Genomic DNA, 16,365 nt, shown 5'->3' with positions numbered 1-16,365 from the left:
GGGACATGGATTCCAGCAGATTCCCACCTAAATCAGAATCCAGGTTTGGGTCTTGATGGCTGTGGGTACCCCAGGCAGGATTTGAACTTATCGAGTGTTTTTATGAGGAAGAATGAGACCTCAATAATTGGTGACAGGCTGACAGGAGGAGGGAGGAGGCCTCATCTCCTCCACTCTTCAGTGCCAGCTCTCCAACTCACACCATCCCCACTTGCACATCAGCTTTTAATATTTAATTGCAGCTTTGCCAAGGGACTTTGCCTCCTGTCTTGCGAAAGAGGGGGAGAGGAAGGAGTCAGGAGAGTGGTGCTGGAGAGCCCTGAGGAGACTATCAAATGGCAGCTCTCGGGTGGAGGGAAGCGCTGTAGCATGTAAGTGATTTTACACAAAAACCCTCACAGATCATGGAAGATGGAATGAATTAATATCAGAAAAATCCTGTAAACCCTTAGCAACTGGGGGATGCTGAGTTGGTTGTGGGAACTGCTCGGGGTGGGCTGAGGAGAGTATTTCCATCAAGTGCCTGTACTGTATTTAAGGAAAAGGGCAGATAGGGAGCACTTCCCTCCTAACAGGCTCACTTTTGCCACGGAGTAAATCCCTCGAGGGCTCTTAACCTGGAATTGTTTAATGTTAGACACCACCGCAAAAATAGGAAACAATCCCCAAACTGTGGGAGGTGGGAGCCTGTGATCTGACAAACCTGTCTCTTCTCTAACATCGTGGGAAATGACCTGGAAAATAAAAATAAATTTAAAAAAAAAATTTTTAAAAAGGAACTTTTTAAAGCAACTAGTGAGAAATTTATCTCCCTCCCTCTAGACTTGCTTTCAGATGTCTTAAAGGCATGAGAAGGGAGGCAGAGATCCTCAAGCTGCTAAATGACACCCCTATCCCCCCAGAATCTGCCCTTCTTCAGTACATCTGGAAGTGGACACCCAAACACGGGTGGACAACGACTCTGGACGCTGACTAATATTCAGACCAGTGCCAGATAAATTGCTGATGAAACATATTTTACAGGCAACGTGGCTTTTAGAACAAATACTTTCAAAATGTAAATACAAGTATTTAAAAATCTCGCAGTTCAAATGTCTGTGTCAGTAATTAAAAGGCAATTACAAAGAACTTGTAGGTCCCCAGAGCTCTGTCTAAATTCAGAAAATGAACCCCAGATGACCCAATGTACTTCCAAGTGTCAGATCAGTCACTGCAAATACGATGCCTGAGACTTCTACTGCACATTTTTGAAGTCTGGAAAACGAGAACATTTTCAGCAGAAGAGGCCAAGGGGTGCTTAAATCTCCAGTAACTGCCTGAATCCAGAGCTGGTTCAGGTCTATGCAACATTGGAAACATAAGAAAATTCTAGCTAATGATGAATATACAAAATGCCACCAAATAACTTTAAATTATTTAAAGCTAATTGTTCTTCACATCCTTTCCTTGTCACTGTCACAGAGATGAACTTGGTGATCTAAGAGAAGGGGATAAGTGGTAGAACTGAGTGGATAAAAAACATTCCCTGCATTAGGAGGGATTTAATTCAACTTGTGTCTTCTTTAACCCCATTTTATTTTTTCAGAAGTGAATTTATGTGATGAGGTTTGCAGATGTATCAGTGAAGACAGCATTTGTTCCAGAGCCTTTTACTGATGCACCAGTCCCCTGAGTGGAGATGGACACACTAACTGTTGGCTTCTTTCCCCTGAATCTTCACATCCAGCACCATAACCTTTGCTCTCTTGTTTCAGTGCCAGCAGACAGAAAACATGGAAAAAGCTGAGAAGCTGAGGCCAGCCCAGTCCTTTCCTTCTCTGTGCTGTTCTCCAAGGAGCAATCCAGAGCTCAGAGCAGTTCTTCTGAGGAAAGCTGTGTCCGTCTCTGAACTGGTTGCCAGGTGGGTGGTTAATCTGTGGCTGCAGTTCAACTCAGACCTGAGGGGCTCCAGGGTGGACTCTCCCTCTCCCATCTCCATAACAAAAAAACGTCACTCAGATAAAGTCTTTCCCAAGCACAGCATCCCAAATTGTCAGGTCTCAAGGAAGAGGTGGGTATTTTCTGCCACAAGTGCTCTTAGCTGTTATATATTTCCAATGCATTATTATGTCTTGGAAGACAAGTCCTGATTTAAAAGCCAGACACACTCGACAAAGATCACTAAAGACAATGACACAGAAGAATTTACCCTCAACCCCAATGACTGGAGCATTCCCAGGTGGACAATTTAAGCTTTTAATCTTGATAGTCTGCAAGGTGTCACATGGGAAAGGAGCAAATGCTGGAGAGATAAGCTGATGAGGAGGCAAGAGAGGTATGGGCATTGCATCCCCTCCTGGTTTCTCTCAACTGTCTCTAACCAAAATGCTCCAGGGAGAGTCACATTTCAGTCCAGGCACCTTAAGGGCTAATTTCTCTTCTGGTTACAACCCATGACTGAGATCAGACCACAACACTGCCAAGCGTGAGACAAATAAGATTAGGAACAGAACCCAAAGGACATCTCCCTCAACATAAGAGTGACAGAGCAGCTGTCAAATCTGTCTCTTGAACTTCCCCGTGGGACAGTTTAGTTCTGAATATCCCAAACTTGGTTAATTTTCAATGTAAATAGCCATCTATCTGACAGAGTCTTTGGAGAAAGCTGAGAGTGCACTCCCCTCAGCAAGGAAGGGAAGGAAGGTGGTTTCTTCTGCAAAGGTCTCACTCATCACCTGTGTTGTATCAGGTCAGGTACTGACTTGGTAAATCACTTTATATTAGGCTAAAGCTGAATAAACTGACCTTCTGGAAAGCCTGACTTCAGCTCCAAACTATAGGTCAGCAAAGTGCAATAATACACCTCTTTCAGGCCATATAACCCCCCAATACATCCTCCAGCAGTGGAGAGATGGAGCGCTCCAGGGACACGTCTGCATGGAGCTGGGGAGGAGAGGGCTCACATGGATCTAGCAGTACTGCCCTGACCTTAAACCAGTCCTCTTTGGGGGGTTTCTCACATCTCTCTCACTTTCCAAGATTTGTTTTGGAGTCTGTTGGGTTGGGGACTTCCAAAAGGTAGGGGGAAGGCAGAACGAACCCGTCCACAATACAAAAAAACACATCCAGGCTAAAAAAGGTATTAAGGTCCCATCTCCTGTCTTCCCTGCAGGTACCAAAGCATCCTGGACTGTGACAGAAACATGACTAAGCAAGAACATCCCAAGGTGAGAGCCAAAGGGGGACAGGTTTTCCTAACGACAAAATGTTCCAGTTCTTGGCAATTAGAGACAAACCAAAACCTAACATTTTTTACAATATCCAGTGCTGTTCTGAGGACACCCCAGAACAGGTTAGATCCAATTGTCTTTTAATAGGTAAAGTTGGACTGGCACATATACCATGCTACAGATGGGATGGAAAATTTATAACATTCAGGTTGCTCTGGAGTGAGTACATTGTAGGGGTAGAGACCATCAGCAGTTGTAGGACCTGGCAGAGGATTTAGTACTGGTTAGAAAGTGAGGGAAGGATCCAGCCTGAGGTAAAGGTACACAAAGTCACTAAGGCACCCACTGGGCTGGCAGGGATGACACTGAGGCATCTCTGCCCTCCTGCACCACCAGCCGGAGGTTTTTTGAGGTTACCCTGTGTGTTTCAAATGACACCTACCAAAGAAAGTGGGTGATTGTGTCATTCTACCCCAGGGTGCAAAAATCACTTTCTTGGTGCTTTTGACTGTAATGGGACTTAGACATCAAGTCCACAGGTAGATTTTGCTCACAGCTACATTTAGATGTCTATTTCAGAATCTTACACGAAATTCCCCCCTAACTAGAAGCTGTTACTACCATTCTCACATCATGGCAAAGGTGCATCTCCCACCAACCACTCTCCCTTATGTCATATTTTGCTTGCAAACTCATTGGCATAAGGTGCAGTTTTCAGCTCTTTGTTTGCATGTTAAGTACTGCTTTGTCATAAGGGACCACTTACACCCTGGAATATAAATGATAAAATAACTCCCTGGAAGGTAGATACTCTGGACTTTATTCAACTGATCAGAAAAAGCTGAATTTCATTTCATTTAAAAAAAAAAAAAAAAAAAAAAAAAAAAAAAAAAAAAAAAAAAAAAAAAAGCAGAATCTGAAAATTTTTATTTTCAGTTCAGATTTTTAAGAAGAAACTTGAGGTTTCTTATGAAATGATATGGGGGTGGGGGGGAGGTTTCTGGCTGAAAACACAGTTTCATAGAGTAGGGGGGTGGAGATGGGAATGGAACAATGATCCAAGAGGGAAGACAACCACTCGTCATATTTTTTCTACTCCAAGGCTTCCCTGCATGATCATGGACAAATGAGGAGGATACTCTGGAAATAGGCAAGACAGAAACTTCTTCCACACTTCAAAAAAGGGCTAGAGTTTAGATTGTGTCCCTGACATTTACTCAGTGAACATAAAGCAGAAAGGGATGGGAAACGCTTTCAATTCCAAAAAGTTAGGAGGTCAGTAGATGTGATGCTTGAAGTAGAAGAATGGGAAATAAAAATTTCACATGATTTGTTACTGAAGTTATATAAGAACCTATTTCAATGGGGTTTGGGGTTTGTTTGGGGTTTTTTAGCTCATGGAGAGAAGATATCCACCACAGGCCAACGTCCTTTCAGTGGGGAAAACCTATGCCTTATCTCCAAGTCATCCCAGCAATATGTGCTCAAGCAAGTCCATGGAGGGTGTTCCCATCCCTAACATTGGTGCCCCAACAAGGAATCTCAAAGGACTCCTGACCAACTCTGACACTCCCAAAGTCACTCCACACTGTAGGAGGTTACATTGTGCTCCACTGAAGACACCATCTCCCAAAGGCCTTTTGAGGATGAGGGAGCCTGATGCCAGCACCATGACAACCATCCAGCCCCTGAGCATGGAGACCAAACCCCACAAAGACCCATCCTTCCTTTCCTCTCTCCAGAGCATCCAGAGGAAGGCACAGTGGAGTCCTGCCACCATTAAATGGAAAGAGTCTTCTGCAAAGGTTAGTAGATGTTCTTCAAAAGCTCCTGGAAATATATTTCCTTTGGGTGTCATCATTATAAGTGGTTGGGTTTCATGGTGGTGCTTCATCATCCACTGGTGTCAATCCCTAGGCTTGGGGAATAGGCTTTCCTATGGAACTTTATGTCTATGCCATCCAGCTCTGGGTGATTTAATAGTCTCGGGGGCACAGGTCATATGTTCAACAAACTATTCCTTGGGATGATCCTCTTCCTGGAGGCAAGGAATTGGTAGGAATGGGCAGCCTAGATTGGAGAGAGACCCACATCAAGGAAACATGAGAGATAATATCAACATAAAATTGATATCATCTGGCATACTAATTATGGATGAGATCCTGCCTGAAATGGTCATGTTCATCCCACTGCTGTGTGATGCCAGCCCAGCCCAGTGATGGCTACTCCACATGAGGGACTGGTCCTTCACTGCAAATACAGCAAAGGGCATCTCCAATCACTGCTGGGTTTGAGACACTAAAATCTTTGTGGGAGCTGGTAAAGGAAGTGGATGGATAATCCTGACTCTGAAAGGTGGCCTCAAGATCAAAGATGGGTAGAGAAAATACCAGTTAGCTCTGGAAATGGGGCAGGTGGGGAGCAAAAAGCTGTGAAGCACAGTATTGGAGAGAACAGAGCAAAGCCAAGGCTGGGTCAGGTTTACAGGAAAAGAAGGCCACCTTTGCCTCTGGAAAGCCTCCCATGATGTCACCTTCCCCACACTGGGCCTTCATGCAGTTCCTCTCCCCTATTTGTGGGAACTTACCTGTTTCCCTGCTGTTGTTCCCACGCAGGAAGGGAAGCTGTCCCACGAGAGGCCCACGATCATCTCCTCGGTGCCAGGCACAGCCGGTGACTCAGCCCCGGGCACAAGCTGTGAGTTGGATTTATTTTGGCTACAGGTCATCGCTGCTACTCCACTGCCAGCTCTACACTTGCAACTGGGAAGGGTCTACTTGTTCCTTACACGTAGCTGCATTTCCCACATAACCCAGTAGCAGACACTGACTGGGTGATGCTGGCTGGGGATCGTGTGGATCCTGCCAGGACTGACCATGCAGGAATATGGCCAAGGATAGGGAGCACAGAGAGCAGATGACCCTGTGACTGAAGCCTTCCAGCCCTGATGGGTCCCACTGCACAGAGCTGGCAAATCCCAGCACAGCTGGGATCTGGGCCAGTGATGAGTCCATAGAGCCATGCTGGCTCTCCCTGTGCTGTTATCCCAGCAGTTAAAAATAGCTGCTATTAAATACCAAGGCAGAAGTACGTCCATGTTTAGTTTGGGATGAGTAATATCTCCCTGCACCTCAGCCTTGAGGATAGGAAGAGGGAGAGGTTCCTTTGTACCTAACTAAGGAGCTTTGGCTGGGCTCCTCTTTGAATTTGGCAGTGGTGGTGTATCAGACACAGTCATCCTTGGCTTAAGATAGGACATGTAAGGGATCCCTAGTGCTATGATATCATCAGGACTAAAGCAGGTCAGGGATATTTCAGGGCAAGAGGCATCTGTGAAGAGTGACAGATCCAAGCTTTGTGTGAGAAAAGGCTGAATTTTGCCAAACTTTATTGTTTGATTTGGGGCAGAAAAGGCAGCTCTCCAAAAATCCCATAATGACTGGATTAGAGACCACTGGGGCATCCTGCCTTCTTTGGGCCTGGATAGGGAATCCAGGGACCCCTTATACCATCTATTTAGGATTTGTTCTCTTTCCTTCCCATTTCTTTCTTGTCTTTGGCACAAGAAGGGGATAAAAATCACACGCTGCCTCGATTTGAGACACTGTATTTAATTACCCAAATACGTGGGAAAAGACGTCTCTTACACAAGCACACAAATGATGGAGCTGAGGTTTCCACAGTATTGCTGGGAATTTGTTTTAATGTCAAAGCACATGATGTCACCACTCTATCTAGCTAAACACTGTCACAGTGTTATCTGTAGTGTGCCTTTTACAGCGCGAGGAACGTCTTTTCCTCTGGCTGGTGAAGGATGAATCATGGTCTATCTTAGAGCCTTACACCACTCCCCAGCCCCTGACTCAAAGGCCTTGTAATAGCAGTGGCTTCATGTTGTTGTGCTTCATTGGGAGGGCTTTGTGTGAGGTCCTTCTTGGGAGGCAATTCCATCCATGGAGACAGGAATATGACAGCTACCACTGATGTAGGTGCTGGATTTGCTCAGAGACAGGAGTTGTAATGCTTCCTAAAAAAGTCCAGGAACCCGCTGTCCCAAATCTCTTCTGGGACAAGGCACATCCCAGGCTATACCTGTGTTGTGTTGCATCATTCCCATGGAGCGAGAGAGACGTCAATGCTCCACGAGCCTTCAGCAGGGAGCAGGGCAGGTCTTGTATGGGAACTTCCTCACCATCCCACAGGGACTGCCCCACAGCCCTTCCCCAGGGCTGAGGAGGGGACACCCAGCCAATACAGTGACCTGGGATGGGGAAAGCAGCGCCTAGTGATTTGAAGCCACACAATAATGTAAGTTAAAAGCAGGGCACGGTTCTCAGGGTATGGAGGACAACAGCTCAGCAGTGTCCAAGACAGCTCTGCTGACTGGCATTGGGCTTATCAGCAAATGCATGTCCATGCCACAGTTCAGAGCTGAGTAACTACACACAAAATCAAAGCAGCAGCTGCTGCACCTCTTTCCAGACATGGCACAGTCACCTCTGAGACACTGATGGAGACCTGAGCATTGCTCAAAGGGGGAGGCTCCTACACCCCTCAGAAAAGCCCATTCCTGGGCAGCTAAACCAGCTGGGCTGTATCCCTGGTCATGCTGATGGTATCAGATGACCCAGAGGAAGCTGCCACCAAAGACGTCATCAAGTCACTAATTAAAGAGGTACAAGTGGCTGTAGTCTGCAGTAATGAGATTAAACTGAGCACTGGAATACTTACACGATAGAACAAAATTCTTCCTAGGAATGAAGATGGCAAATCAAAGCACCATTTTTCCCAAAGGGAGATGGTTGAGAGCTTGAGTCCTTTAATATTAAAAAGGAGAAAGCACCAGCTAATTTACTGCAGGTAGAGTCTGCTGAGTACTCTAGGTTTAAAAATTAACAACTTCCAGATGAATTTTGGCAGACAGAGAGAGGAAATCGCGGTCAAGGAAGAGAGAAGAGGAACATCCATGCGGGCACAGACGCATATGCTTGTGCATGTGTGTATTAACACAGCTCCATTATTCAGGGCTTTCAGCTGAAGGGCACACGGGGATGTCACCTCGGTGCAGAGCAAAGATGAAACAGGAGCCTGACGTGACTGCAAACCACAGAGCATTCAGGCAGCCTCCAAAACGCCTGTAACCCCCTCCTCCTCCTCCTCTCTCTTCTGTGTTCATTTCGACCTCTACCCACGGGGAATTTTCAAAGCGAGGAGAGGAGGCGAAGGAGAGGGCAGAAAGCAGTGGGGTCCCCCATCCTGCATGCAGGGAGACTCAGGTTTGGTTCAAGGTTTGCTTGGCAGGGGAGGCTCCTTCCCCTGCTCGCTGCAGCACCCACACTTTCTGCTGCAAGGGGGTGCGGTGCCATCTAGCGACAACGAAACCTCCTCACTTCGATCCCAGAATTGGTCTCCGCAAGGATGCTCCGGACACTGTGTCCCAGCCCCGGCGGTGGGGGGAGGCTGCCACCCTCCCTCTCTCCATGACCTGGGGCTTTCAGCCAGCATCCTCCTGTCTGCATCACGCTGTTCAGCAGACGGGCTGGGGAGAACATCACTAGTGAACTGGAAAGATCTGAAAGGCGGGGGGGAAATGCTGATTTAAGATAAAAGGCTGCGCTCATGCTACAGACGGCTCTGAGTTCAAGGTAGCTCTGGCACTTGCAATGATAGAGGCTCCTGCAGTTGAAATAATCCTTAAAAGCTCATTTCCCTTTCAGCAGTTGCTTTTCATGGGCATGACAGGCGGGAGTTCAATGTCAGGACTCCTGTAAGTGGTCAGTCTGTCCAGCTCTCAGTGCTTGGTGCCTCTGGGACTCAGACAGGAGGGAAACCCTGACTAGAGCACCCCACATCACAGAAAGAAGGGGCAGAAGCAGGTGCCATCCATTCTCTATCACCTCTCCCAGCCTCTGACAGCTGGTTGGGGATGCTGGCTTCGCAGGCATCTTCTGGGGGTGCTGCCATGGGAGCATGCAGTGGTTCTCAGGCAACCATGGAGGGCAGGGGGGGATCAGACTCTGCTGATCAGCCTGGCCAGCTCTGCCAGCAATCAAAGCAGACAGACTAGTCTCTCCTATTTGGCTTTTTCTGCAAGCCCTAGCCTCTGCTCTCACTCAATCTAACCTAAAGAGCCTTTACCCTGCTAAGACCCCCCTTCCAGCAAGAGCTATCCCATCTCAGCTGAGGGCTCAGGGTTGCCATCTACTCCCCACCCCCGGGCTGCTGATCTCCTCCATCACATTCTCAGTGCCTCTCAGAAAATCCCAGTGCCTCATTGATTTTTTTTTTTTCTCATTTCCTGCTTTGTAATTAGTTGCTGTCTCCCAGACAGGGGGAGGAAACCCTTTCCCCAGGAGCTGTGCGGATCTGTCAGGTAGCTCAGATCTCTCTGGGTCACAGGAGCAGTTTGTAGGGACACTGATGGGGACACACCTGGAAGTCACAACCCACAGCAGACCAGGTCCTTCACCTAGAGATGGAGAGACACAACAGCAGTGTGAACAACCAGCCATGTGTGCAGACAGGCCATACACATGTTGCAGATGAAGAGAGAGCTCCACATAAATATATGCATGCACTCCTTGTGTTCCTGCTGGGCACATGCACACCACAACACACACATACCCACTGAGAGCTGCTGACTGAGCTGATATGCTCTGCCCTTCACCTCCTGCCTTTATGTTGCTCCACCCACATGGAATAAATAAGATATCTCAGGCCCCAGCCTGTCACTGTTTGCTGACACCCCTGCATCCACCTCATGCTACCTGAGAGAGTGTGTGTTTGCTGACAGCCTGTGCTATCCCCAGCCCTTTGCCTCACCACTTGGCTGGCAACCAAGGACCTGCCTATCACCCTCCTACCAGCTCTTCCCTGCGACCCCCATTTATTGGAGGAAGCAACAAAGAGCACAGAGAGCACTTCAGAAGGAGGGGTTATGATCTTCTGAGGCACCAGGCTTAACACAGACAGCAGGGTAATTCCTAGCCTTGCAGAATGTTTAAAGAAACTGGGCTGTGGTAGGGAGGAGCAGAGCCCTTCCAGGAGACTCGGAGAAAGCAAATGGTCATCTGGAGCTGGATGTCTTGTGAAGTGATTGATGTGATGTGATGTCATGTCATGTCATGTCATGTCATGTCATGTCATGTCATGTCACGTGGTGTTGGGAAGGAAACCACGTCACGTGCTGAACTGCAGCCTGGTTGATGTGTAGCATCCTCTCCAGGGACTGACACCTGCAGACCCACAGGGAGAAGAGAGGGGCCCCTCCAAACAGCCCTGTAGAGCTCCAGAAGAGGTATTCAGGAGGAGGGCACCAAAAAAGCTAAAGCATCTCAGTAATTAAAGAGGGCTTTGAAAAAGTGGGAGTGACTTTTCACATGGGCAGATAGTGATAGGGAAAAGGAGAATGATTTTAAACTAAAAGAGGAGAGATTTAAATTAGATGTTAGGAAGAAATTCTTTACTCAGAGGGTAGTGAGGCAATGGAATAGGTTGCCCAGAGAAGTTGTGGATGTCCCATCCCTGGAATTCTTCAAGACCAGGTTGGATAGGTCCCTGAGAAAACTGGTCTAGTGGAAGGTGTCCCTGCCCATGGAAGGAGGTTGGAACGAGATGATCTTTAAGGTGCCTTCCGACCCAAACCATTCTTTGATTCTACAAATCTGGAAAATCAGCAGCAGTTGCTTGGCCCTTTGGAGCAAAGAGCCCTTCAAGGACCAGAGTTGTGCTTCATCTACTCATCACAACTCTGCTGAGATCTCTATGTGACCAGTATGCTGAGCTGAGATGGAGATATCCCTGTGCAAAAACTGTGCAAACACATTGCAAGAAGGGTGACAGACCTTGGACAAGCACCCTTACCCTGTGTTTCTGATGGTGCACCCGGGCACAGGAAGGCTAAAACAGCTTCTGCACTGGCAGATAAAACAGATAAGATTTTTGCCCAAAGATCACCTGGTCCAGTACAGCTCCCACCTGTGCATCTCTGTCCCCCACTGCTGCTGCCCCAAGCTGTCTGGCACTGGGAGCTGTGGGCCATGGGCATAGCCTGGGAGGGTATGAGCAGAGTGGGACCCAGCGTGGGTCTCTTGCAGCCCTCACCCTTGGTTTTGTGATTCTAAGAACTTCTGAGTGAGTGTTTTATCACAGGTGATGGGAATTTCTGGTACTGGCACAGCCAATCCATATCTTTCATCACCACAGGGTGATGTACACCAGCATACACTCTCTAAAGGTGTCAGAAAAGTAAACCAAAAAGACAACAGCTGGGCCTGATTTGATATTACTGGGTACATCAGCCATATCCTTATCCCAGCTTGCTAATGGTGGACTACTAAAACAAGCCCCAGAGCCTTTGGTTGTGTTTGTATTTATTATTCAGCACAGCCAGGCAGGGTCTCCAGCTCTGACACACAGTTGTACCCACCATTAACACACTAAAAATCGTACCCATTGCCAAGGTGAGCTTTGAGGGCATCAACAGCCCTCTGGGGCTGAATGCTTTATTATTATCCCTCTCCAAACACTTCCCAGAGCAGCTGCCTGCGACACCACATGGCTACAGAGGGGTTGCAAGGATGGGGACAATCCCCAGCCTACCATAAAGCAGATAGTGTGGTTGTCCTTCTTTCAGTCACTTTCCTAAAGTATTTTTTTTTCTTCTTAGTTCTAAAACATCACAGCTTATGAGGAAACAGGGAACCAGAAAATGTGGTTAATACCTGTCACCTGCCCAGCTTTTCTCTTAAAAGTTTGGCTGTGGCCAGAGGTGACAGGGGCCTGGCTGTGTGGATCAAAGCCTGAGGACATGACAGTGAGTCAGGGAAATGCCTCTTCCCCATTGCACCATGGCCTGGAAGCATCCCCCTTCCCGTACTGGGTTACACCGGGGGTATTTTGAATGAATAAATTCTGAAAATAAGCCAGGGCCCCAGCCCTTCCCAGCCTCTGTGCAGGATTGCTAGGACTCATGATTGACTCAGCCTGGTGGAGGAGCAATTTCACTCTTCCCTAAAAATAGACCAAGTGGTTCATCCTCTCAACATAGCCCAGCACTCAGTGATAAAACCAGCTGCCAGGGACCACTGGGAGGCAGTGAACAGGACCGAGGGCGTGGGGAGTGGAGTGGGACTCCTTGTAGGATACACTGAAGGCTGCCTGGCCGTGAGTTTCTCAGTTGGGGCTGTCTGCAGCGTGACACACCTGTCGGGACTACAGAGACCTTCCTGTAAGTAATATTGGGGTAGATTAGAGTGGGGCAAAGTGTTGCATGAAAATGAACCTCCAGCTGATCCTGAAATGCAGGGCAAATGAGGGTGCTTAGCACCTTGTGCTATGAAAGAGAAGCTGCAGCTTCTGGAAAGCCATGGATTTTATTCTGTTGGCCCAGAGCTTGGTGAATCCCACTGTCTGCTGCAGAAGTTGTGTTCCACAGGCGGTGGCTTTGGTCTGGTTCAACGCCATCGTCTGGGGCACTTGGACACGTCCTAGGCAGAAACAGAGCATTGTGCTTGTGTGCTTTTCCTCTGTCTCGAAATATTGAAGTTCACAGCTTTGAGGCTTAAATTCATGGGGACAGATCTCAGTGTCTATTCTCTCCCCCCAAAAATACTGTTATTTACCATACCTCTGGTCACTGTGACCCCAAATAGGGGTAAGAATCTGTATGAGATTGGGTTGAGCTGGATGGACGCTGGGGGTGGAGGAGACCTTTTCTAGACCCAAACCGTGTTCAGGACTGGTAGTGGGTAGGCAGCAAAGTGGGGACTGTTCAGAAGCAAATGAGCTTTGCTTCATCTTACATCCCTGAGGAACAGGAGGCAGGGAAGGTTTAGTTAAGGAGGGAATTTCTTTCCTTCCCTCTTCAATTTCCATTCCAGAGGGGGTTGAGAAATATGTTTGTGACCCTGAGACAAACAAAGGCTTCAGGAGCCTGTTGGGTCAGCAGGATTAATACGGCCATACCACTCCCTGCTTGTGCTCACGTGTGTGGAAGGTAACTTCAAAAATCTGTGCCACTCTGTAAGACAGAGCAGAAGTCTACCCCTGTGTGCAAATGTGTGTCTTTTACCTTATTATCCATTTGCCAAATCCTTTTGGCTCTGAGGTCTGTGTTGTGGTCAGCAGGAGAGCCAGGACTGCAGGTCCAGCCCCTCAGTCACTATGGGAAGGGCCTGACCTGAGCTGGAATTTTTTCTCTACTCATTTTTTTTTTTTTTTGCTCATGTAATGGGCAATAGTTGACATTTCCTTCTGAAATTCCCATCCTTCAGATTGCTGCGAGAACAACAGAAATTCCGTAACTTTCCCCAGTTCCCTCCATGTCTCCAGTTTTCACCTCAATCTTTGCCAAAAAATATGTGAAGTAGCTTCAGATTTTCATCAGAAAACAGAGATTTAGGGAAAGAGTGGTGGAATTGCCTTTCTTTTCCTGTGCTTCTGGTACAGATACCACTTTGCAAGAAGAGAGAAAATCTGAAAACCCATATTCTTGCCCAGGCAAAGTGGTAGATAGTTCATTAGTGGCAGTTAAGGGATCCAGCCTGGGTGGAATTTGTTTTCAGCCCTTGAATAGTTGCAGTGTTTTGTAAGACACAAAACCTTCCTTTAGGGGGGAAACCAAGCAAGGATTCCCTAACCTTGTTACTAGGAGGGTGAAGATCCTTCTTTCAGCACCAGCAAAAGTCCCCAGTCTGGGTTTGAACACAGTAGCAGGAATCTCTGCATTAAGTACTGTATCTTACTGGTATCTTGCCCCTTTAAGCCAAACATTTCTCTCCTCTCCCATATTCTTGCTGGCAATTTGCCTTATTCAGAAACAAACGGAAATTCCCGGGAATCTCAATAGCAACAAGCGGGTTGGGATTTTCTCTTTAGAGGATAATGCTAAATTAGTCTGGGGCATGGCTGTTTCTTCCAAAACAGCATTGAGTTTTCTTGGCTGTCAGCGATAAAGGGCTGACAGCGGCATGGAAACACCGGGATAAGAATAGAAAGCCAAGGCAGGGTCTCGCAGCTCCTCGGACCGTGTGGCATCCCTGCAATGCCCCCACGTAAACACCATGGCATGGCAAAGAAATCCTTAAAGATGCATGCCACGGCCCTGATCCCTGCTGGGCCCTGCATCCCAGGCAGGATGTGAGGCCGGTGATGCTCACAGGGCTCGTGCCTGCTCAGACATTCCCAAGGTATCTCTTCCGATGGGTTAGAGAGGGCTTCCCTTAAAAGGTCTGGTATTTGCGGCATGCCAAGAAGCCCTCTCCCCAGGCAGAGATTATTCCAGTGGGCAGCTTGGTGTTGCTTTCCCCGGGGGATGGGGATTTTAGAGGGAGGGAAGCTGCTGTCCTGAATGGCCATCCTGGATTGCAGCCTGCAAGGGCTGAGATGCTGCGCTGCTGCGGGAGGAGGGAGAGCAGAGAGAAGATACTGGCAGAGGGGTAAAAGTAGTCCTGATGGTGGGATACGTGAACTAGGGAAACGGGGGAATAAAAACAGCGCTCACTGGATGTCAAGTGAGGGTGTTTATCACCATTTCAGTGGAAAACCGCTCTGTAAATAACAGATGAAGAGTCACTGGAGGGTACGAGAATGGTGCTGGCGTGAGCGGGGCGTGACACGATCCCAGCGTGTCAGAGGGCAGGGCTGGGTACTGAGAGGCCAGGGACACACAGCCCGGGAGAGAGCAATTAAACATCCACTCTGCCTTTATTAACCCTTTATTAACTTAGCAGAGGAACACTGAGAATGAGGTATTGCCGAGCAGACAGTCAGGTCTCCACTCACCTTCTCTAGACACTTGGTACCCAAAAAGTGAGGTGGTGGGGTGATGCTGGAGCCCTCTCTAGGGAAAGACATCCCACAGCAGTTGGCCCACTCGGGAAGGCCACGTCCCCAACCAGCAATGCCACTCGCAGCTGTCCCTCAGCAGAGCTTCTTGGCATTTTTTTGGTGCCAGGAATAGAGTCCTCCACATTCCTGGATTTTTGCAAAGCCCAGAAATAGCCCTGAGCTGCCTTGGGGCAGATACTCAGGTCCGTCTGAGGCTAAATTTTCCCAGCTCTTCTCAGAAGCTCTTTAAATTACCTGAGGGTCATGATGCTGCTCCTGCAAAGTCCAGCTGACGCTGAGGAGCCAAAAACATTTGCAGAAGTGATGGAAGATCACGAACTTTCAGTTTGGAGGTGCTGGAAGTTGCAAAGAGATCTGATTTTGAAACTCAAGGGCAGGAAACAGGATATTCCTCAGCAGCTTTTTCCTTCACCCCCCTCCACCCCCTCAGATTTGCAAATGTAACTTTATACACGTGCAAAATGTTAATTATTAGACTATAATTTAGTAGGCAATTCCTAAGGCATGAAATGATAATTTAAATCTTATTTCCTCTTCAACACAGCTGGTCTTTAGTAACATTATTTTATTTTACTTCTTTGTTTAGCACCTTCCTCTGGTTCTGGCACTTTTCAGCCCATTTCCCACCCCAGAAATTCATCTATTAAATCTGCACACCAGAGTTCCTCAAGTGATTGCAACATATGGCTTGCAGACAGCACAAAATCTTTCTTAAAACCTTTCAAAAGAGAATTATTTATATATTTTTATGTGTGCTAGTCATTACATTTATTTTCTATACCAGAGATGTCCCCCATCTCCAAATCAGGGATCTGTTGTACATGATGCTGTACAAACTTATTTGAAAGGGCAAGGTGCACTCATGAAAGTTTGAAATCGAAAAAAAAAAGTGTTTTTAAGTTGCATGATTTTTTTTAATCATCCAGCTGTAATCAGTGCTGTTCTCTACATCTGAGTTGGTAGGTGAACCTGTGAAAATCTTAGTTCTCACTTTTAAAGGTTGATTCCTAGCCCATATAGTTATAACAAACAGGCAACTTGGACCAAAACAGTAAAACAACACATGATTTCTATGTAAAAAGAACATGTTTACAATTGCCACTCTGTCACATAATGAGACAACCCATGGCAAAAAGAAAAAAGCTTAAATTCCAAATCCTCACGGTCCTTTGTAGGACTGAAAATGAGAGAAAGTACTGCAGTTTTCAAATAGAACAAAGTGTGATCCTGGCGTCAGGAGGGAGTACCCATGAGGGAAAGCAGGTGTTTTAGAGCATGACTCGTCCTCAGTCTTTACTAGAGTCTG

At 47.3% G+C, this 16,365-nt stretch overlaps 1 protein-coding gene across 2 annotated transcripts in view; it reads left to right on the top strand.

The window, feature by feature from the left end:
- The first annotated feature begins 291 nt into the window (after positions 1–291).
- LOC113994413 overlaps positions 292–16,365 on the top strand; it is a 46,054-nt gene continuing 29,980 nt past the window's right edge. For both annotated transcript variants that reach the window (XM_039380756.1, XM_039380757.1), the window contains exons 1-5: positions 292–371; positions 1,755–1,900; positions 3,152–3,206; positions 4,604–5,014; positions 5,825–5,906. In XM_039380756.1, coding sequence (XP_039236690.1) covers positions 1,773–1,900; positions 3,152–3,206; positions 4,604–5,014; positions 5,825–5,906 — 676 coding nt within the window. In that variant the 5' untranslated portion in view covers positions 292–371; positions 1,755–1,772. The remainder of the gene's footprint in view (positions 372–1,754; positions 1,901–3,151; positions 3,207–4,603; positions 5,015–5,824; positions 5,907–16,365) is intronic.

This window comes from Pipra filicauda, unplaced genomic scaffold, assembly GCF_003945595.2.
Source record: "Pipra filicauda isolate LSUMZ 115617 unplaced genomic scaffold, ASM394559v2 scaffold1_size10287979_pilon, whole genome shotgun sequence".
NCBI lineage: Eukaryota > Metazoa > Chordata > Aves > Passeriformes > Pipridae > Pipra > Pipra filicauda.
The sequence above is the reverse complement of the archived record's forward strand: the minus strand, read 5'-3'. Positions and strand labels throughout refer to the sequence as shown.